The sequence below is a fragment of the Anabas testudineus genome, chromosome 22 (assembly GCF_900324465.2).
Source record: "Anabas testudineus chromosome 22, fAnaTes1.2, whole genome shotgun sequence".
In the NCBI taxonomy this organism is placed as follows: domain Eukaryota; kingdom Metazoa; phylum Chordata; class Actinopteri; order Anabantiformes; family Anabantidae; genus Anabas; species Anabas testudineus.
This window is the reverse complement of record NC_046630.1, coordinates 284353-307742: the sequence shown is the minus strand read 5'-3', so window position 1 is coordinate 307742 and position 23390 is coordinate 284353. Positions and strand designations below refer to the sequence as shown.

The 23390-nt window shown below is 45.3% G+C and overlaps 1 protein-coding gene across 2 annotated transcripts; it reads right to left on the bottom strand.

Annotated features, from left to right (window-relative positions):
* Positions 1-112: 112 nt before the first annotated feature.
* On the bottom strand, positions 113-22728 carry LOC113148668 (mitogen-activated protein kinase-binding protein 1-like). 2 transcript variants are annotated; one of them, XM_026340439.1, is made up of 31 exons: positions 22363-22728; positions 19525-19616; positions 12154-12216; positions 12013-12070; positions 11623-11793; positions 11280-11417; positions 11024-11206; positions 9885-10045; positions 9509-9707; positions 9103-9240; positions 8816-9024; positions 8629-8720; positions 7835-7960; positions 7428-7498; positions 6672-6793; positions 6179-6254; positions 5980-6091; positions 5672-5735; positions 5455-5580; positions 5198-5322; positions 4822-4871; positions 4452-4586; positions 4243-4377; positions 3893-4017; positions 3680-3801; positions 3345-3521; positions 3133-3214; positions 2637-3031; positions 1816-2529; positions 1329-1414; positions 113-973 (listed from the first exon to the last, which is right to left on the bottom strand). In XM_026340439.1, the coding sequence occupies exons 1-31, from the start codon at positions 22477-22479 to the stop codon at positions 731-733; spliced, it is 4707 nt and encodes a 1568-aa protein (XP_026196224.1). In that variant the 5' UTR covers positions 22480-22728; the 3' UTR covers positions 113-730. The 2 variants fall into 2 exon arrangements, with proteins under 2 accessions (XP_026196224.1, XP_026196225.1); XM_026340440.1 differs by lacking the exons at positions 19525-19616; positions 22363-22728 and adding an exon at positions 16104-17373.
* Positions 22729-23390: the final 662 nt, after the last annotated feature.

Sequence of the window (23390 nt, the reverse complement as noted above, 5' to 3'; positions counted from 1 at the left end):
AGCTCTTTAACAATGTTTTTTTTATTAGCAAGTGTTGTTTTAATGTAAAAGAATAATGAGCAACTGCAGCTGTCAGATCAGCACAGAGCAGGAAAATGTACAATATTTCAGGATCAGACCTAATTAACCAGAGCAGAAAAAGAAAAATCAGTCTGAGAAACAAAAAGTCTCAAATTTTTATTGAACTTTGACAAAAACTGAACTTTGAGTGTTTCTCTAACAACAATTATAAAAATGTACAACCTCATTAACATTTCAGAACTTTAGAAAAACTTGGTCAGAGTCAGTCAGTAGTGTTAAATACATGTTGTTTAAACATGTTAAATACAAACAGAGTCACAAAATAAAAGCACAAACTTCCTGTTCATCTCACAGGAAATGTTTCACTTTCTTCTGTTCTAAAGTGTCTTATTGCTGTTTTAAGTCTGCACCAATAATCACTGATCAATAAACCAAACATTCCTTCAGATTGACAGGGAATGAAAAGAGGAAGAGAAAATTCAAGATCCGAGATTCAGTCGGAGAAATGTCTTTAAAAAATCCTTGATCCTCCAACAGTCACGTGATTTAAGACGTTTAAAACATTTTAGTTGCATAACAGGAGAAACAGGAATAAAAAGCAGAATGGCTTCGAATCCTTCATCTGAGGAGACGAGGAGGAAAAACAGAAGCGAGAAGATAAGAGGGTTTGGAGGAAGAACGATGACAAGAAGTCAAAGTAGGAGGAGCTTCAGTGGGGGGAGGTGTTGGCCCTCCTGTTCACGGCCTGCAGCAGCAGCAGAGAGTACTCCTCCAGGAGAGCCGCCGTCTTCACCTCCCCCACTCCTCCCAACCCCCCCTGCACTCCCAGCATGCTCGGCGCGCTGAGCGGCAGAGAGTCGAGCTCCGCCCTCATGGACCGGAAGGCCTCTGATAGGACGATGGCGACCTGCCGCTGGTCGGGGGCGGGGTCATCGGGAGAGGAGCCGCTGACCTGGAGGAGGAGCAGAAACACAGGTGAGTCCCCGCCCACAGTCTGATCCAGGTTCAGGATCAGGTCGGAAGGTCAAGTCTGTACTGCAGTACTATAAACTATACTGCAGTACCATTACCTGTACTGCAATACTAACTATACTGCAGTACTATAAATTGTACCACAGTTCTATTAACTATACTGCAGTACTAATAACTGTACCGCAGTACTGTGAACTGTACTCCAGTAATAACTCTACTATACTCTCTGGATGGACTTAGAGAAGAACCTTCAGACTCATGAATCTGCTGCCGCCTGATCCAGGTGAGCGCATGGATCATGTGACACTAACTGCTACAAGTGACCTGATCCTCACCTTCCTGTACAGGTGTGTTGCTCTCCTAAAGCAGCTCTGCAGCTCATTGGTCAGAGCTCTGCAGGTCTCCACACTGATTGGCTGGTCTGCAGATGAGAGAGAGAGAGAGAGAGAGAGAGAGAGAGAGAGAGAGAGAGAGAGAGAGAGAGAGAGAGAGAGAGAGAGAGAGAGAGAGAGAGAGAGAGACAAGGTCACTCTACCACACGGGGCACACCAGTTTAACATGATCAGGATGTTCTACCTGTTCTAAACAGACCAGTTCTGGTTCCTGATGCTTGGTTCTAAACATCTGATCAGATTCATTGAAACAAGTCCAGAGTGAAATGTTAAGAAGAAGAAGAAGGACATGGAAGAAGAAGGGGCATGAAACATCTCACCCATTAGGACTCAACGGGGGAGACGGAGGAGGACGAGGGACAGAGCCTGAACCCTGAGCACAGATGAAGAGATGAGAGGAGGAAGGGAGGAGGATGATGAGGGTCCAAACCTGCATCATTGCTGTGCTCTGCACTGCTGCCTGCAGGACTCCGAGGCTCCTCCTCCTGTTGTGGTGGGGTCAGGGGGGAGCCAGAGACCGGAAGGGACGAGGAGGATGAAAAGGCGGTGGCAGCGTTGACCTTGTTGGAAGGTGAGAAGGAGGTGAGAGAGGGCTTGTCAGGGAGGGGTCTGCTGCTCCCAGGGACCCGAGCTTGGAGACCACGGGGGGCTGGGGCCATCTGGTTGCCATGGTTACTCCAAGACGAGGAGGCAACGACGGAGACGACCGCAGCGTGAGGAGGCGCAGCTAGAGCTGCGTTGGAGGGCACCACGGCAACAAGAGGAGGTGAAGTGTTTTCGACCTGAGTGGTGGTTACCGACGATGATGACGATGGTGATGGTGTCACTGTGGGATCCTCAGCAGGTTCAGGGACATTAAGGCCGTTGCCCATGGAGACGGAGCGGGACATCTTGGCCATGGAGCTGGCGGTGGGACTCATGTAGGAGCGCGGCACCACAGGAGTCGAGGAGGAGGATGAAGACTTCCTCTGCGGGGCGGCTGCTGTTTCCTGCTGGGGGGACCTGGGGGAGACAGGGTTGGGTCTCTGAACGGGTAGGGCTGTGGACGAGGGAGGACATCTGGGGGAGGAGGGGAGGGTGGTGGGACGCTGAGGAGGGACCTCTCTGGATGGACGAGCGGTCGACTGGGAGACGGACAGGTCACCTGTAGAGGACAAAGACAGAGAAATTTATTAGTGTCCAGAGTCCCAGGTGCTTCAAGACAAGACCAGGACAAGTCCAGAGTCCAGTCCCGCCGGGCCTAGGTGTTACCTGTGTCCGTCATCAGGCTATGGACAGACTGGGCTTTCCGGAGTCCAGAGGAGTTCAGGTGGGAGGCAGCAGCACGGGCTGTGGGACCCACATTCCTCTTGGACTCTACTGTAGATTGGACCTTCTTCTTCAGTGGGGAAGGTCTGTACATCTGCTGGGTCAAGGTCAGCTCTCCATCCACCTGGCTCTGGATGTGCTTCCCAACCTGAGGAGACTTTGTTTGCTCCTGGTTAGTGCTGTTCTGGGTATGGATATGATCCTGGTTCCACGATACCCTCCTGTCCTGGCTTTGGTTCTGCATCATCAGAGGTCGGACTTCAGAGACCAGAGGACGGGCCTTCGCCTCCACTCCTCCTCCCCCACTGGTCCAGGATGGAAGAGGAACCACAGCTCGACTGGGTGAAAAACAGAGAATGACAGAAGATCACAGGTTCTGATCTGGATTCTGGACTTGTTGGGGTGCTGAATAATTTGAAGCAGTGATTTGATGTTTTACCTTCCAGCAGAGTTTTGGGACAGGAAGCGGGACGAGATGCTGAGACTCTCACTGGAGCTGTGCGACGCTCTGCTCGGACTCCCTGTCAACACACACTTCACATCACTTACTGAGACACAGGACACAGAACAGACTATGTGGTCTGTTTGTGGTTCTGCTGTGCTGGTTCTGGGTCTCTCTGGTTTTCAGCAGCTCTACTGATTGATCTGTACCTGAGGCTGAGAGGTCGGCCAGTGTGACAAAGTGCTCCTTCAGGAAAGCCTCCTGGTCTGGAGTCTGAGGAACCAGGTGAGACATGTCCCTGCCTCCTCTTCCTCCCTCCTCTTCATTCTCGTCCTCCAGCTCAGAGGAGTTTCCGTCCGCACTGAGAGGTTCTGTGGGCTCAGAGTCTGAGAGACGACACATACGTGAGACAGGTCAAGTCTCAGGTCTAATCTGCGATTTCAGTGGAAGGTTTTTCTCTGTCCACTGTGGAACGTGGGGCTCAGTGAGTACCTGCTCTACGTTCTCTGTGAGAGCGGCTGTCTCCCCTCTCAATCTGTCTTACCTGCAGGTCTGTCTGGACTAGACAGTCTGGAACTGAATCCCAGTGAGCAGCCACTATCTGGACTGGGTTTGTCCTGACGTCCACCTGCAGCAGTAGGACACGCCTCCTTCACCTGGAACTCACTGACGGTAGGATTTACAGAGGACAGGACAGGTGAACAAACATCGCACATAGCTTTGACAAATCCTGGCAACAGCACAGAAACCGTCCTACCTGTCTGCCAGGCTCACTCTGTCGTCCCATTGGTTAGGATACAGAACTGGATCCTCCCTGTCTGGGCTCTGATTGGACAGTGGGATGAAGTCTGGCCTCTGATTGGTCCCTGCCTCGTCATCCACCTGGACAGACAGAATAACATTTAATGTGGAACCATATTCTAATGTGAAGTTACTCACTAGCTGGCTAGCTAGCTAGCTGGTCGTCTTTACTACACTGACACAGACACAGGTGCTACGGTCTCTCTCTAAAACCACCACCTGTTTTCATGTGATGACACCTGAGTCGTCTTCAGCGCTCACGGAAGAAGATTCAGAAAAACAGCATGCTAGTGTTTCTGTTCTCACCCACGCAGCGGTGACCTGCAGACTGATGGTGCTCCCTAACTCATCACTGGTCCTGTGAAACCCCGCCTCCACACATGGGCCCCTCCTCCTTTTACTGTGGTGGGAGGGGCTAACATATATAGGGTGGGTCTTCACCTGTAGACAAATGTTAAATTAAAGTTTTGTTAACATCATGTAGGAAAAAATGTGTTTTTCTCAAGAGTCTTGACCTCCTGCTGCGGTCTGTCAGGGCTGTACGAGTCCAGCAGCCTCAGATCCAACATGGACTTCACCATCAGGACTCCATCAGCGCTGCCCATTCTCCTGGACCAGCGACGACGGGGTAGCCGAACCCCCAACACTTCCTGAGGAGTCAAAAAGATCCGAAACTGTCTGCACTCAGGACCAAGACTGATTTCCCCTTGGGGAAACTGAATTAAATCAATTTCCCCAAGGGGATCAATAAAGTATTCATTATTATTACAAACAGCTGCAGTAAAATAATCCGTGTTGACCTTTAGGCTACATGAATATTCTTATTCATGTAGCCTAAAGAAAAGGTGAAACATAAAACGACCGATCAAGTTCCCGTCCACCGACCTTCTTGTCGTCGCTGCAGCTCTGAGAGTCCAACTTCTCCTCACACACGTCTGTAGCAAAGCAGAGAAAGAACAGGACACATTATTTTATCAGCTGCTCTTCATTACGCAGACCGGTAAAAGACGTCACCTGAAGCCAACACACATCCTGTTGTTATCATGTTCTCTTAGAACGTGTCTGAGGAAACGGCTTCTTCTCTGAGTTCTGCTCACATTCATCAGGTCAGCGTTTGATCTGTGACGCTCTGATGTCAGTCCGTCCGTCTCTACTGGTTATACAGGGTTATTCAGATTATTCAGCCAGTTCCAGTGTCTCAGTCCAATGAGACGAGGTAACGCTACTAATTGATGAGCTGATTATCAGGACAGTAACACACCTGGCTTCTCCTCTAGTCTTCCTGTTGTGACCATAAAAGGACTGCTAAGCTCCTCTTCCTCCTCCTCTTCCTCCTTGTCGCTGTCAGACGACATGGTGACGACACGAGGAGACGACACCTCCCTGCTGCTCGGACACACAAACACATCGTCTGTTTTCAATCGTTATTGTAAATAAAAGCAGTTTGAATTTCCAACATCAGCTTCGTGTTCAACATTTAGTGTTTTGTCACAAATGTCAGAGGGAGACGACGTTTACCTAAGGTTCATGGCTCTCGGCTGCGGCTCGCTCTGCGAGCTGCTGCTGCAGGGAGGTCGGAGGTCGACGAGTCGCTGCCTCATCCTGATGGTCAATTCTGGACTGAGACGCCACACGAAGATGCAGCTGCACACACACACACACACACACACGAGAGCAGAGGCTTCATCTCTTCTAGTTACAGTGAGGTTGGACGTTCTGAGACACAAAGACGTACCTGTCTCCAGAGACGGTGATCAGGTGTCGACAGTCGCTGCTGAACTTCAAACCTGTGACTATTTCTGAGACAGAGAGGCAGGTCGTTAATTCATTCAGCAAAATTAGTACAATAAATACTGAAGTACATTGGTTAGGATCTTAAGACCTACTACTAACATACTACACTAAGTCATAGTACATAACATACTATAGTATACAGTATACAACTACATTAAGGTACTTTTTCATACTATGGCACATATTTAACAACATGTAATAATACACGTGCTACTTCAGAACACAGCAGAACAACATCCACTCACTGACCCGAGTGTCCGAACATCGTGGCCACACACTCTCCAGAGTAGAAGTCAAATATACTGATGTTCTTATCGGAGCACGACGTGGCGATGTACAGACCTGACGGATCGATCTGCACCTGAGGAGCGAGAAGAGTTGACTCCTGTCAATCATCTATCCACACCTGCTGCTGTCACCATGGAAACATCACCATCGCGTTACCCACCTTAATGAGAGTGCCGTCCTCTCCCTGAGAACCTTTATAGAGCTTCTTCTGTTTCCCATTACTGATGTTAAAGATCCTGAAAACGAGGAAACGGTGGAAACCAGTCATGTGGCGTTCAGGTGAGCGGGAACGTGTTGGAGGTGACTGAGCTCCTGCGGTCGTCCTGCTCAAAGTGGAGACTAAAACTCCAGAACTTCATGATTTTTTAAAACTGATTTTTTAAAACTTTCCTCTAAGTCTTTTGTTCTAACTGATGAGTCACTGTGTTCCTGCAGCCAGTCGGCCGTCTCTGACTCACTCTGAAAACCCCTTCTGTCTCTCAGCTGTCAGGTCTGAGGAGTCTGAGTCCGTTTTCATATCAAGTGTGATGAACGATATAAAAGAAAATTAACAGCAGGGCGCTGAGAGAACAAAAGACGTTGACAGCGTCACATGGTTTCTGATCCTGATCCTGATCCCACAGCAGAGAATCAGGATCAGGTGTTGCTGTTACCTGATGCTGCGGTCCTGACAGCCCACTGCTGCGTACTTTCTGGTCGGCTCCACGTCCATGTCGTACAGAGTCGTCTTCCTGACGACGTGGTGAGTCCGAGTGAACTCTAACCCCTGGTCCTCCTGAGACAGGAGGAAAAACTGCAGCTCAGGTCCAGGACTACAGTGATCCCCGTTACAACCCACTAACTTTGTTTTTATACACGAGTGGCTGATTTTTCAGGATTCAAACCAGATGAATGAGGTCCACGTTCAATCAACTTAAACATTAAATACACAAGGAGGTGTCTAGCACTAGTATTAAGTAGTATTAACTGAAGCATAAAGTACTTTTTCAATCCTTTTAATACTATGTATTTATCAAAAATAAAAACTAAACTATGAGAGTCCAGATCAGGATCAGGTTTTTCACTTTTTAGTCCGGCTCATTAGGTGATGACTAAAAACAGATACACTTGTATATACAAACTACTAAAGTACTACTTCTGTAACCGCTTTCTGACCAGGACGTTATTGGATCATCCAGCTGGTAGCGGTGGAGTACTAACTGTGTAGTAAACTGTGTTTGTCTCAAGAAATAAAAATACTACTAAATACTAAAATACTTAAAGTACAATTAAGTACAATTACTTCAAAACTATACTTAAGTACAGTACCAGAGTAAATGTACTCAGTTACTTTCCACCACCTCACATATAAAAAGACCTTTCCTGTGATTGGCTGTCAGAGAGTGATGTCACTGAGGTGTACATCTCACCTGCTGTGCCGTGCGGAAGTAGACGCTCTTATCAGCTCCACAGCTGATCATCCTCACCTTCCCCTCATTGGCTGACACACACAGGAAGAAGAAGAAGAAGAAGGTTTAACAGGTACAACTACTAAATATTACTACTATACTTACTGTTACTACTACTACTACGAAGTACCAAGTACTATCCAGTACTGTTCAGTTCTGTCCAGCTGCTCCTGTTTCTGTTCGTGGTTTTACTCTCTGACAAAACTTCATGTATTTTACATCATGGAAACAGCCAGGAGTAGTAGTAGTAGTAGTAGTAGTAGTAGTAGTAGTAGTAGTAATAGTAGTACATGTGTAACGTATCAGCAATAACCCAGTTAAATAAAAGTATCTGAACACAGTGCTCAGGTATTGGATCAGATCCTGACCAGCAAATCTGACGGCAGTGATAGAGGACGAGTGTTCGTCCAGAGTCTGGACCAGTCGGTACTCGCTGCCCGCATCCAGGACGTGGATCAGACGGTCTCGGCCGGCCGTGGCTAATAACTGGAGACCTGGATGCACAGAGACACAGCTGTTAGTGTCTGTGTTCACCGGGAACCTATACACAGGTAGTACACGTTCTACAACATACACAAAGGTCACAACATCAAGTCCCTCAGAAGAGCCGTTACTCAGCCACCAACCAAACTCTATACAATCTTCTGGGGATTTTAAGAACAGTGAGCTGAGAGTTGTTGGTGGTCGGTTCTGCAGCAGCGTCACAAACTCAGTCATGAGTGAATCACAGCAGAGAAAAGACGACGTTCACACCAAAGACGACCTCGGTCCAGCCATGTGCAGCGGCTCTGCAGGTTCACTGCTCAGGGGTAGGTCATGTGACAGGGAAGGTATCGTGGGAAAGATTCCCTCAGCTTTGCCCTGCAGGCGCAGAGTTTTCTATTTCTCAGAATCTGCTCTCCTCACTGAAGCAGTTTCACAGTAAACATCATGTGATTTTACTGCTGGTGTTTTAGATGTAGTATAAATACACTGTAGAGCAAGTTCTTCTACGCAGAAGTTTTATATTGTTATACACAAAGTAAACGTCGTCAATATTTAGTCCAGTGTTATTGATACTTCAAAATAAAATCATGGAGACACGTTACAGTATCCAGTGTAGTACTGCAGTAGAACTGCACACGGTGTGTTCTCTCTGTGTCCTGTTAAACCTGGTTCTCACCTGAGTCTGGTTTGGAGAACTCGAGACTCAGAATCTCAGAGTCGTGAGCCTGAACGTTCAGGATCTCCTCCATGCTGTCCACGTCGTGGATCCTACAACACAAACACACAAAGGATTACACTGACTCTGTTCGGGGACACGATGGTCTGGACCCCCCCTGCCTAGGACTTTCCTCTACCCCCCTCACCTGAGGACCCCCATGCGGTCTCCTGAGGCCAGGTGCTCTCCGTTAGGACTGACTGTCAGGGTCCTAATGCCCGACCTGCTCAGGTCGGTCTGCGGCCCCTCTGAGCCTGATGACCCCGCCTTCTCTGTGTTGCCCCCAGCAACAGTGATGCTCTCCGTGTCCAGGAGACTCGTTATGTTGTCGTCAACATAAATGACCTTGTGCAGGTCCTGTGGGGGTCAGAGGTCAGAGGTTAGATGCACAGGTGACATGCAGGTGTGTGTACAGGTGTGAGCGCAGTGTCGTACGTGGCTCAGGATGTTCCCGCTGAGGGCGCCGTGCCCATCGACGTTCCACAGTCGGATGGTGTTGTCCGAGGAGCAGGACAGAAAAGAGCCGGGGGGGAGACGCACCTCTTCACCTCCTCCTCCCCCCTCTGGGTACACCTGCAGGAGACACAGCAGGAGGTGGTGCTCAAGATGTTGCGTTTGAGTCCTTACAACAGACTAAGGAATTAAGGAAGTCGGCCGTCACCAATAAAACTTCTGATATATTAATGAGATGTTTTGATTCTATCAACAGGCGGCGAAGTGGATTCATTTTAAAGTTTAAAACTCTCCAAAATAAAAATCCTGTGTGACACTTTATGACGTGAAAGACCACTGAACCACAACCACAGGAAACCCGGGGTTCTGAAGAGGCGGGAACACTGACCTCCACACTCCACACGCATGATGAGTGGTACAGAGCTGAGTAGAGTTTTCCCGCCCTGCGGGGGTCTCGCAGGTCCCGGACGTCCCAAACATAAACACTGTGGTCGTTGTAGACACAGGACAACCAGCGGTTGGTGGGGTCGTAGGTCACAGCCACCGTGTCCGGGTACCGAGCCTCTGACCTGCAGGAGAACAGCTGACTGGGGGGGGGGGGGGGGTCGGGGTAAAAGGACATTAGGAAGTAGAGTTCTTTCAAACTAAGATCTGAGATCTGACTTCAAACTAAAAATAAAAGCAGCTGATGTGTCTGTGGTTTCCATGGTAACAGTCTGAACAGCTGCGTCACCTCTCAGCTGTCAGGTGTGTGTGCGTGTTACCTGGCATCCACCATACTGGCGATGTCAGCTCCCAGGTAGTGTGGGCGGGGCAGATTGCAGAGGAAGTGCAGGTTGACGGGGCTGAAAGCTCTGACAGTCCCATCAGAACAACCACAGAAGATCAGCTCGTCAGTGACGGACAGACAGGTGGCCTGAGACGTCTGAGGACAGGTAGACAGGTGGACAGACGCCATGAACCCAGACAGCTGAAGTCAAACTGCTGCATCATGACAATGTTGTGATGATAAATGTTCATGATTGTGTTTGTTCTGCTGCAGGAAGTTACCACCTGATGAGTACACCCTTCAAAATAAAAGTCATAATTTTAACTTCACCTTATCTTTAAGGAAACAGGTTACTGTGAGGGACCAGAATGTAGACGTGTTTCTGTCAGAAACTCACCACGCTGCCGCTTTATTTCAACTTTAACCTCACAGCTGTAATTTTTGAAAACTATGCTGTAACTAACTGATGGTCTGTACTACAGTACAACACTGCAGTACTACTTATACTGCAGTAGTGAGCAGATGGTGATGTGGGTGGAGGTGACTGATGCTGTTGTTCAGGGTCTTCTGTGAATCAGTGTCAAGCTGAATGTCTTTCGGCCAATCATGTGGGGAGCTGGACATGAATGACATTGGGGTGCTGTGAAACCGACCAATGAGATGAGAGGCAGGAAGTGGGCGTGTCAGAGTCAGTGAATTCAGCCAATGAGGAGAAAGGTTCTGTCAGAGGCTGAAGAGACTGAGTCCAGGAGGGGGGACGACTTACAGCTGCAGAGTCGAGTCTCTGCACACGAAGCACAAGATAAGAACAGGAAGTTAAAACCTTAAAACCACTAAACAGTAAATCAAACATTCAGCAGAAAACATAAGGGAGATAAATTCACACTAACATCATGTTTCTGCTGGCGACATGAATAATGGGAATCTGAGACGTCTCCAGTCCAACAGCTGGTTTTTACTGTTCAGAAGTAAACTTCTGTTTGTGAACTAAATGCTCTAGTTTCATTTCTGGTCAATAACAGGAACTTTTTAACTTTAACTTTATGGGTTTGTTGGTGTGTGGCTGTAACCATGGTAACGGTAGACAACTAACAAACGGACCACGGATCAATTGTGACCCAAGCTCAGACTCACCCGGAGCTCGACCCACTTGTCGAGGAGTCGCCGGTCGTTAAACTCGCACAGCAGGCCGGAGGAGGTGATGCAGAAGGTGGAGGAGGCCTGTCGACCCCGCCCACACGCCACGTCGCTGAAAAAGTTATTCCTGAGCTCTCCCAGCAGCCCTGAACGCCCCAACAGAGGCACGGTGGCGTTCACCTGCACACAGACACACAGGGTAACAACAAGTATCACACAGCACGTTAGGCTTACAGGTTAGTCACAGGTGAACCTTGGACGTCTTGGCGTGGTCCAGGTACCAGAACTTGACATGGCGGTTGCCGGCGGTAACGAAGTAGGAGCTGTCGTCTGAGAAGGAGACGGCCGTCACTTTACTGGAAACTTTGTTGGCTGCAACCACCACGTTTTTCTGTTCAACACACAAAACAGCAGGTAAACAGCAGGTAACCAACAAACCAACCAAGTTACCCGCCGGTAAACCTCGACTCAAAGCTTCATATTCCTGTCCTGAAACACTCAGTTCTCTCTCACTGACATGCTCTGCTGCAGATGTTGAGTCCCTCCCTGCTCCTTTCCTGTGTAGTAGAGTAGTTGAGTACACTGTACTCAGATACCTTCCAGTTCCACACGTTGACCATCATGTCGTGTTGGTAGCCAACACTGACGATGTATTTTCCGTTTGGAGAGAACGCCACACAGGCCACGCCATATTTATGTTCCTGCAACTCAGACACCTGGAGACGCTCCGACACGTCCCAGACCCGGACCGCTGGCATGTGACCGCTCTGAGGAGAAGGAGGAAACACAAAGATGTCGGAGCACTTTCAGTATTTCTGAGGATTCTTTGTTCTTCAGGTGACAAAATAATAGAAACACCAACACAGTGTCACACAGGGGTTCCTAATAAACTGACCACTGGCTGTATGACAGGAAATAAAGGAAACATCTGGTTGATGGTTCACAGGTCAAAGGTCAATCAGACTGAACTCAGGCGGCAGACTCACCTCCCCTGTAACCACATATTTCCCATCAGGAGAAAAGGCCAACGTGGTGATGGCCTTCCTACACACAAAGGTCACATGATTAAACCATTTGAAAAAACCACACACACACGAAACATCTGTGATTGGCTGATGGAGATTTACCTGGAGCTGTTGAAGATGTGATGCTGTTTGTTCTTCCGAGGATTCAGCAGGACCACAACACACCTGCACACGCAAACACACACACACGCGTGCGCGCACGTGCGTTAGTGGGTGAACTCCATAATGACTCGTTACAGTTTGATTCTTTTATTTCTCAGCCTGAATCTGAACCTGGATCCGTGTGTGTGGAACAAAACTGCATTAATAAGACAGTCAAATTAACAGATACACAGTATTTCACCAAGTACTCACACAGGGGTACTTTCATATAGTGTGCTGCTGAGAAGCGTTGTTCGTGTACCAGTACTATAATGTAGGACTCAGCATGTCACTGAAGCTCTGCACATTTTAACGTATTTGATCTTTCCTGGCTGTGAGGAGACAGACAGTCTAATCCGCTTATGCAGGTTCAGGTTGGATGGACCGAGACACTAAACAGGGACTTACGCCTGCTCGCTGTTGTACAGCAGGGAGACAAAGATGAAGAAACTTCTACCTCTATTCTGTGAAGTACTTTTAATTACAAGTATCATCTTGAGATACTTTGAGTATTACCGTTATTTCAGAGGCAGATATTGAATGTTTAGCAACATTTATCTGACAGCTGTGTAGACATCCTCTGGACTGTGCCGCATCACTAAAATATGATGACATGTAAATATGAAAATTAGACAACTTTTTATCACCGATAAATCAAATCTAAATTTCTGCTCTTCAAGTTTCAGTTTTTCTCTTCAGGGGAATTTAGTATCGTGTTTACAGATTCTCTCTCGTCTCCCTCCACACGCTCTGCTGTGGTGCTGTTCTCATTATCATTGGCTTTTCATGTTGTCTGTCAAAACACGGATGGGATTCTATTCTAAATTCTATGTGTTTTCTGGACGTTGTCTTAAAGTTCTATTGAGGAACAGTCTTATCATTTCATCTCCAGCTCCACTACAGATTTATTTAGACTCTTCGTTCTCTGTCGACCTCTGCAGCCTCTTTCTGACAGAACCGTCTTTATTCAAATCCTGTCTCGTGTGCGTCTGTCTGTCTGCCTGCCTGCAGGTGTCACATCAAAGCCGTCTCTGACCTTTGACCTCCCAGCAGAACAAACACAGAAGGAGACAAACCGGTCTTTGTTGTTTTTTTCTGACTCACTCAGGTGATGATCTGATCTGAGTCCGTTTTTCCATCATTGTTAAATGGAGACGATGAGAAAGTGAAACGGAACAAACGAGGAGCTGAAAGAGTTTTATCTCTGGTTCTGAACCGGTCGCTTTGGTCCAGAACCAGGATCCGTCCTGAACAAATCCACTGGTTTCTCTTTTTTAACTCCTGACTCGTGTTTACTCTTGTGTGAACGCTTCCGTTTGTTTGCATGGTGAGAACAGTCACGCTGCTTTGGGTGGAGGTTCTTCACCGCCTCCATCTGAACCCCACCCTCCTGCTCTGGGCTTTGTTCCCCTTAAAGCCTCGTTCACATCATCAGAGAGACCAGGATGATTCACGGAGGTGTCGTGTGGTGGTTCAGGACCTGAGGCAGTGCTCACACGAAGCTGAACCACGTTTATATCTCACACCTGGACACAGACAGAGCAGGTGTGTCCACCTGGTAACGTCAGACCTGCTCCTGTTCAAGCAGGTCGGCGTGCACAGGCGGCGTGCACAGGCGGCGTGCACAGGCGGCGTGCACACTCACACAGAGTGAAGTGTCAGCAGCTGAGTCAGCAGCCAATTATATTCTTCCTCATCAGCGCACACACGGTTAATCCATCACTGCTCACTGAGCTGGTTCTCACTGATAAGTACTACAGATACTACATGTACTACAGATACTATATGTACTACAGATACTACATGTACTACAGATACTACATGTACTACAGATACTATATGTACTACAGATACTACATGTACTACAGATACTATATGTACTACAGATACTATATGTACTACAGATACTACATGTACTACAGATACTATATGTACTACAGATACTATATGTACTACAGATACTACATGTACTACAGATACTATATGTACTACAGATACTACATGTACTACAGATACTACATGTACTACAGATACTACATACTACAGATACTACATGTACTACAGATACTACATGTACTACAGATACTACATGTACTACAGATACTACATGTACTACAGATACTACATACTGCAGATACTACATACTGCAGATACTACATGTACTACAGATACTACATACTGCAGATACTACATATTACAGATACCACATACTATAGATAATATTTGTACTACAGATACTATATGTACTACAGATACAACATACTACAGATACTATATGTACTACAGATACTACATACTACAGATACTATATGTACTACAGATACTATATGTACTACAGATACTACATGTACTACAGATACTACATGTACTACAGATACTACATACTACAGATACTATATGTACTACAGATACTACATACTACTACAGATACTACATGTACTACAGATACTACATGTACTACAGATACTACATACTGCAGATACTACATGTACTACAGATACTACATGTACTACAGATACTACATACTGCAGATACTACATGTACTACAGATACTACATACTGCAGATACTACATATTACAGATACCACATACTATAGATAATATTTGTACTACAGATACTATATGTACTACAGATACAACATACTACAGATACTATATGTACTACAGATACTACATACTACAGATACTATATGTACTACAGATACTACATACTACAGATACTATATGTACTACAGATACTATATGTACTACAGATACTACATACTACTACAGATACTATTTGTACTACAGATACTACATACTACAGATACTATATGTACTACAGATACTACATGTACTACAGATACCACATACTACAGATACTATATGTACTACAGATACTATTTGTACTACAGATACTATCTGTACTACAGATACTACATACTACAGACACTATATGTACTACAGATACTACATGTACTACAGATACTACATACTACAGATACTATATGTACTACAGATACCACATACTACAGATACTACATACTACAGATACTATATGTACTACAGATACTATATATACTACAGATACTACATACTACATACTACAGATACTATATGTACAACAGATACCACATACTACAGATACTATATGTACTACAGATACTATATGTACTACAGATACCACATACTACAGATACTATATGTACTACAGATACTATATGAACTACAGATACTACATGTTCATATAAAATGTCACTCATACAACAGGTTGTAAATCGGTTAGATCCGCCGCCCTTTAACCAATAAACCATCTTCTGACTGAATCTCTCCTTCACATCGGAGATGAACTGAGCTTCACCTGTGCAGCAGGTGTCGCCAGAACAGGGGGCGGGTTTTACAGCTGCTGCGCATAGACAATAAGTCCCAATCAACATCGAGTCGGGATCAAGTAGGACAGAGACAAACCAGCTGCACTGGTGCTGGTCATGGATCGACTGGCTGGGCAGAACCAGCTCATCAGAGTCTGTTACCTCTGTGACTCTGCAGAATCAGTGAAGAAGAAAAAACTCAAACCGACCACATAAACAAACTGAGTGTCGTTACCAACAAACTCATCTTTGTTGGTAACGACACTCTTTTCCTGAAGTACTCTGGAGACTCTAAACCTTTCCTAAAGACTCAATTTCAAGTTTTGGAACAACAACTGCTTGTCCAGGATTCACCTGGACAGGTGTTCCCGTGACTCGCTGTTGGTCTGCACAGAACCAGCTGGAAGATTCTCAAACCACCAAACCTGCACAATCGACATCGGACTCTGTATCAGTAGTGGTACAACTACTGGCAAACAGTACTACCTGTTCTAAAAAATACAGAGTAACTTTTAACTGAAGAACTGCTCTCAGTCTCAAAGTGTCTGTGCACATACTCACCCTCGAAGCTGGATCACGTGCCCCGCTCGCCCTGTGACATTCCCGTCATTCCTCTGGACTCGGAAACAAAGCCGCGTCTCTGACCTCTGTCGAGCTTCAGTCGGTGTTTGTTCCACACCAGTGGACACAGATCTGAGCCAGACCAAGTTCATGTGAGGCCAACATGTAAATCAGTCTCCTAGTGGTTTCAGCAGAATCGCCTGAACCACATGACAACAGATGAATCTCTGCCGTTGTGTCACAAACAGGATTTTATCATCACATCAACAGAATCCAGGTCTGTGGATTGTGACTGATCCTGCCTAACAGGGACGGGGACTCTCAGTGAAACTACACTGGATTCATAAAGACTAATATTAAATTTACCAAAGATACAGGAGTTCTTATCAAGAATTCCTAAAACCACCTCATAACCATCATCCCAAACTTTTTAAACCACCTCTAAAGGATCCAGAGACACCACAAGCCCCCAGGAAAGCTCCTAAAGAACTGGTGGCACAGTAAAGATCTCTTTCACCAGAACCTGAAGATCTGCTTTAGAGCAGAGGTCACCAACTGATGGACTTGCAGTCCGGGTCTAGCCCAAAACAGGGTTGTATCCAGACTATAGCGTGTTTCTGACAGGTGCAGTGTTGGAAAACCCGGTAACATTATGGTAAACCTAATCTGGTTTGGTCCAGATCATCACAGACACAATCCGATCAGACAAAGCGTTATAAGTGAGAGGAACAGGAGCTGGTTTCTCCTCAGTCTGACACAGAACATGGATTTTACCTTAGACCTTCACTTTAAGGAACCTGAAAGTTCTTTAAAACCTGTCTGTCGACAAACATTCTGCTCAAAGTCCTGATCAGGTTTTGGTGGGGAACGATCTGCACCTTGACCCAGTCGAGGAACTGGACCTCCTGGTTTCAGCTGAAAAGTCCTGGTTTAAAGGAAGATTTTGTGATTTTTTTTCTAGGTGCCTGAATTTTAATAGCAACTGGTCTCTGTCTTCGTCTCCCATCCTGGACGTGACCTGGACTCATTCAATTCAATTCAATTCAATTTTATTTGTAGAGAGCTTTTTACAATTGACATTGTCACAAAGCAGCTTTACACAACCAAAGAACAGTACATGAACAGTGAATGTGTAAGAATCATAATAATCAGATTGTCCCTGATGAGCAAGCAGAGGGCGATGGTGGCAAGAAAACCTCCCTGAGAAGGCAACAGGAAGAAACCTTGAGAGGAACCAGACTCAACAGGGAACCCATCCTCATATGGGTGATTACATTATAACAGTTAATGTCTATAAGCTATTGTGGAGTCCAGTTAGTTATTGCAGGCAGACTAGTTCCAGTCCTGGACTATCGAGCATTGAGTCGAGACCTGATCTGTTTCAGACTCAGATTCAGGTCTACGAAACCCCTCTGAGATTCGGACTTTAAGTTGAACTCGGTGAAATAGCAGATTTCAGTTACAGACTCCCAGACCTGAACAGGCACCACCGACAAAAACTGAGAGACCAGGAGCAGACGTTCAGGCTCCTTAATCTGATAATCTGATCACGTCCTGTTAACTGAACACGGTACAACTGCTCACAGTATTTGTACATACAGTGAGAGAAAAAAGTATTTGATTTGAAGTATCTGATTTTGTACGTTTGCCCACTGACAGCAATGATCAGTCTATAACTTTAACGGTCTTTATTTTAACAGAGACAGAGTAACAACAAATTAAATCCAGAAAAACACATAAGAAAAGTTAGAAACTGATTTGCATTTTAATGAGTGAAATAACACAAATAAGGAGGAGCACTCCTTAAAGAGTGTTTACCTGTAGAAAACACACCTGTCCACAGAAGCAACCAATCAATCAGATTCCAAACCGTCCACCATGGCCAAAGACCAAAAAGCTGTCCAAGGACGCAGGGACAAGATTGTAGACCTACACAATGCCGGAATGGGCTACAAGACCAACAGCCGCTTGGTGAGAAGGTGACAACAGTTGGTACAAATATTTGCAAATGGAAGAAACACAAAATAACTGTTAATCTCCCTCGGCCTGGGGCTCCATTCAAGATCTTACCTTGTGGAGTTTCAATGGTCATGAGAACGGTGAGGAATCGGCCCAGAACTGCACGGGAGGATCTTGTGAATGATCTCAAGGCAGCTGGGACCACAGTCACCAAGGAAACAATTGGTAACACACTACGCTATGATGGACTGAAATCCTGCAGCGCCCGCAAGGTCCCCTGCTCAAGAAAGCACATGTACAGGACGCCTGAAGTTTCCCAAAGAACATCTGAATGATTTAGAGGAGAACTGGGTGAAGTGTTTTGGTCAGATGAGACCAAAGTCGAGCTCTTTGGCATCAACTCCACTTCACTACCGTGTTTGGAGGAAGAATGCTATAATCCTTTGAACAACATCCCCACCGTCAAACAGTTATGCTTTGGGAGTGTTTTCCTCCTAAGGGGACAGGACAACTGCACCACATCAAAGAGACAATGGATGGGCCCATGTAGTGTCAAATCTTGAGTGAGAACCTCCTTCTCTCAGCCACGGCACTGGAAATGGGTCGTGGATGAGTATTCCAGCATGACAATGACCCAAAACACAGGGCCAAGGCAACAAGAAAAAGGTTCCAGATTGGCTTAGCCAGTCTTCAGGGGTTTGCCTCCAAACACTAAGTCATGTTGTGAAGGGGTCAAATAGTTATTTCACTCATTAAAATGCAAATCAGTTTCCAACTGTGTTGTTGTTACTCTGTCTCTCACTGTTAAAATAAACCTACCGTTAAAGTTATAGACTGATCATTTCTGTCATTGGGCAAATGTACAAAATCAACAGGGGATCAAATACTCACTGTAAGTTCATGTACACAGTTAGGTTACAGGTAGAACTTGCTCAGCAGCTCAGAAAAAGTCTGTGGTACAAATACAACCTGTCACAGTAGCTGTACTTTAAACGTACTATACACTTTACAGTCAGTACTGGAACAAGAATTCAAGTAAAAGCAGGAAAAATACTACATAACAAGTAAAAGTCCTGAATTAAAACTATTATTACCACCATAAAAGTAAAGTACTACATATTGTTCTGGTTTTATCAGTAAAAACACACGTACAAGCATATGGGTGCTTGTACGTGTTTTCATTGTAGGACACTATATATTTCTACTTCACTACATTACCTATTGTACTATTTACTCTACTACATGTATCTGACAGCTTCAGTAACTTTAAAAGATTTTTACATTAAAGTACTGAACAATCTGTACAAGCAGAACTGTTGTTACTGAGAAAACTGAATCAACTGCTGCGTTAGAATTTATTCTGTGCGTTGATTTGTTTGCTTTTATTTCTGCTTCCACTTCAACTGCTTTCAGTGCTCACACACCACTTTTCGTTTCATCGCAGTATCAGAGAGGTTCTCACCCAGCAGGATAAGCCAACAGTCCAGTTCGGGGGTCGCAGGCCAGCGCTCGGTTCCCTGGAGCCGTGATACCCAGAGCCTTCTCCAAGGTCACCTGGAGAACAAAGGTCAGAGGTCATTAGTTATTGTAAAACATCCCATCACCAAAAAAACTGAACCTCTTTCTGGATTCTCTTGAAGCAGCTCCAGAACTGCTGGACAAGTGAAAACAGTTCTAATGGAGAGTGGATGGAATGCCTGCAGAAAGAACCTGGACCTGATCCTGTGTCCAGAGTAAGAATGGAATCTGTTGGTTCTGGCTCGGTCTGGTAGGATGATAGTTTATGTGTTCCCATATGAGTCTGTAAAGCTCCTGTGTAAAGAGGTTTGAGCAGATTTTGTTGGGTTCTGGTTCTGCATTAAAAAAACTGAAAAAAAACCTTCAGAGATCATCGGCCTGTGGTCTTCTCAGTTCTTTGTGTGAAACAGAAGCTGCAACAGAATCAGTTTCAGTCTCAGTATGTGTGACTTAGTACAGCCCATAACCAGAACTGAAGACTAGCTGAATTTACACTCAGACCTAGTCTGATCTGGATTTCTCTCTTTAACTGATGCAGCTTTAATGCACAAAGAAATCAGACTGAAGAACTGAACCATACTGCAAAGTGTCCTGAAGACATTGACCAGTCAGTGTCCCTGTCTCTGTCTGTCTGTCTGTGAGCCAGAAAAAACTTAGACCAGTTTAACTTCCTGTCAGAATCAAACAGCTTCAGGTTTTCTTCCCAGACCTCTGCAGCCTACATCCTGTTTTACTCCATCTTGTAATGGAGCCATAGGACATTGAGAGAGAACACTACAGGCTGTTTTTTTTGTAAAGTCCAGCAAGTTAGCTGGACTTTATGGTGGTTTGTGCAGCTCAATGCTAAGCTAACAACACCACACTCCAGTTTATGCTCTCCTCTTATGACTGCCATCCCTCTGCACCAAACTCTGTTCATGTTTTCACTCGTTTTTCCTCCCTTCCTCATTAAACTTCACCTGCTCATTATTTAATACGCGAGTCACACTGAGGAGCTGTAAAGTAACGTCGGGTTCAGGACAAACACTTCTGCATCAGCCAGACCACCTGAAGCGGAACAAAAACCTTTCCTCCTCCAGGGCCTGAAAGCATTTGATCATGTTTATTTCTGCTCAGTGAAAAACTAAAAATGTGAATAAAGCCTGGATGATGTGAACTTGTGTAATGACCCTGATCTTCCTGTTCTACTACTGCAGTAACGCTACACTGGAAAATACACCAACACTACTACTGTTGCAGTATTAATAATATTAAGGACTGTATATTCTGCTATAGTATACTTCAACTGAACTGCATTTCAGAGTGAAATACTGCCCTCTGTACTGCTTTGTACGCAATACTGTGTGGTCTGACACCAGCATTACAACTGTGATCGGTGTAGTAACTACTACAGATACTACGCATACTGTTTCAGATGTTGTAGTAACAGCACTAAGTGTTAGTGTCAGTACAGTACTACAGTTTCTATGCTCAGTACTGCAGCTGGGAGGCAGATGATGTATTTACTACACACATTGACCTGAGGTCAGAGTGATACTTCAACACTGCTGGCTGCAGGAAACTGAGCTCAGACCAGCTGAGGAAAAACTGTGAACCATCAGATTCCTGATTCAGGGTAACTCCAGGGCTTTTACTGTGAAGGGTCCAGAACTGTCACAAGCTTTGATTCGAGAAATGTCGTCTCCATCACGTCCAGCAGGAGAAATCAGAACCAGTCAAACCAGATTCTGGTTTAGACAGAAAATACGCCAAACGTGTCCTTTTAAGTCCTGCTGAGACATGTGATTGATCCTGTTCTGGAAAATCTCTGTGACCTCTGACCTTCAGTCTGACAGAGTCTCTGTCAGCTTCCTGTTTCTCTCTCATTCACGTTTCAGATGTGTTGATTATTGATATTTCTGCTGATCAATCAGAGAAACGTCCTGAGAACCGGTCGATCCGGACAGAAAAAATTGTGAAGACCAGCATGAATTTTTAGGGTTAAGTTTTGTTAGGTTAGGTTTTGTTAGGGTTACGTGTTTTGGTTAGATTAGGTTAGGTTTTGTTAGGGTTAGGTTTTGGTTAGGGTTAGGTTTTGGTTAGGGTTAGGTTTTGGTAGGGTTAGATTTTGGTTAGGGTTAGGTTTTGGTAGGGTTAGATTTTGGTTAGGGTTAGGTTTTGGTAGGGTTAGGTTTTGTTAGGGTTAGATTAGGTTTTGGTTAGGGTTAGGTTTTGTTAGGGTTAGATTAGGTTTTGGTTAGGGTTAGGTTTTGTTAGGGTTAGATTAGGTTTTGGTTAGGGTTAGGTTTTGTTAGGGTTAGATTAGGTTTTGGTTAGGGTTAGGTTTTGTTAGGGTTAGATTAGGTTTTGTTAGGGTTAGATTAGGTTTTGGTTAGGGTTAGGTTTTGTTAGGGTTAGGGTTAGGTTTTGTTAGGGTTAGATTAGGTTTTGGTTAGGGTTAGGTTAGGTTTTGGTTAGGGTTAGGTTTTGTTAGGGTTAGATTAGGTTTTGGTTAGGGTTAGGTTTTGTTAGGGTTAGATTAGGTTTTGTTAGGGTTAGATTAGGTTTTGTTAGGGGTTAGGGTTAGGTTTTGTTAGGGTTAGATTAGGTTTTGGTTAGGGTTAGGTTAGGTTTTGGTTAGGGTTAGGTTTTGTAAGGGTTAGATTAGGTTTTGGTTAGGGTTAGGTTAGGCAGTGCATATGATGAATTAAAAGTAGATCCAGAGTAGATTAACGTGACCTACGGCTCAGCAGTGTCCTCACACTGACTGCTATAAAAAATGTGTGCGTGTGTGCGCGCGCACCTTGCCGCTCAGGTCCTCCTTGTGCCGCGCGGTGCCGCTCCTCCTCAGTTTAATGGACGGGGAGCGCAGCAGGTTCTTGATGCGGCTGCGGATCGTGCCGCTCCGCTCCGCCGTCATCGCGCCGTTAGCTCCCGGCTAACTGTGTCTCTGTGTCGGCTCCACCTCCGCCGCCGCTGTCATACTGTCCGCGAGCGTTCAGCTAGCCTGTCTCTGGGTCTGGTTCTGGACCGATCCGGTTGACGGGCTCCGGTTCCGTTGCTGCTCCACATCTTATTTCTCCGCCGCAGCGAAGAAACGAGAGACGCAGCGGCTCCAACACGACCGAGACCGAACTGACGCACCGCAGCGTCAATACCGCATGCGGCAAACGTGTCACCACTTCCTTTCTGGATTTTCACAATAAAATTACTAGGTTCTATTTTTTTCTTCTTATTTTCATTGGGATGGTTTAATGACTGGATGCTACACGTGTTTTTAAATAGTTTAAATGTCAACGAGAGCGACTCTAAACAAAACATATCTTAAAATAGTGGTGGAAAGTAACTAAACTACTGTAGACTTACATACAACTCTAAAGTAGCTAAGAACAAAAACTATTTTTGACTCTTTATTTAGAACTAAAAGCTACATGAGCCATTTATTAATAAAGCCACTGCTGTTTAAAGAAAGATTCAATTTAATTCTTTATTGAGCAAAAGCACAAACTGCAGCTTCACATTGAACATGTCTGTACATCAATCTGAATTATTTTATATTATTATTTTTGTTTAGATAAACAGGAAATCATTTGTTAATCAACCCCAGACCTAAACATAGTTTGAATTCATTTGAGAGCCTCACTCTTAGCCTCTCTGATCCAAACTGGAAAAATCAAAAACCAGTCCTGTTTGTTATTGTGTACCGTCCTCCTGTCCCTTACTCTGAGTTTTTAACTGAATTCTCAGAGTTTCTATCTGATTTAGTTCTTAGTGCAGATAAAGTCATTATAGTGGGTGACTTTAATATCCATGTAGATGTTGATGATAACT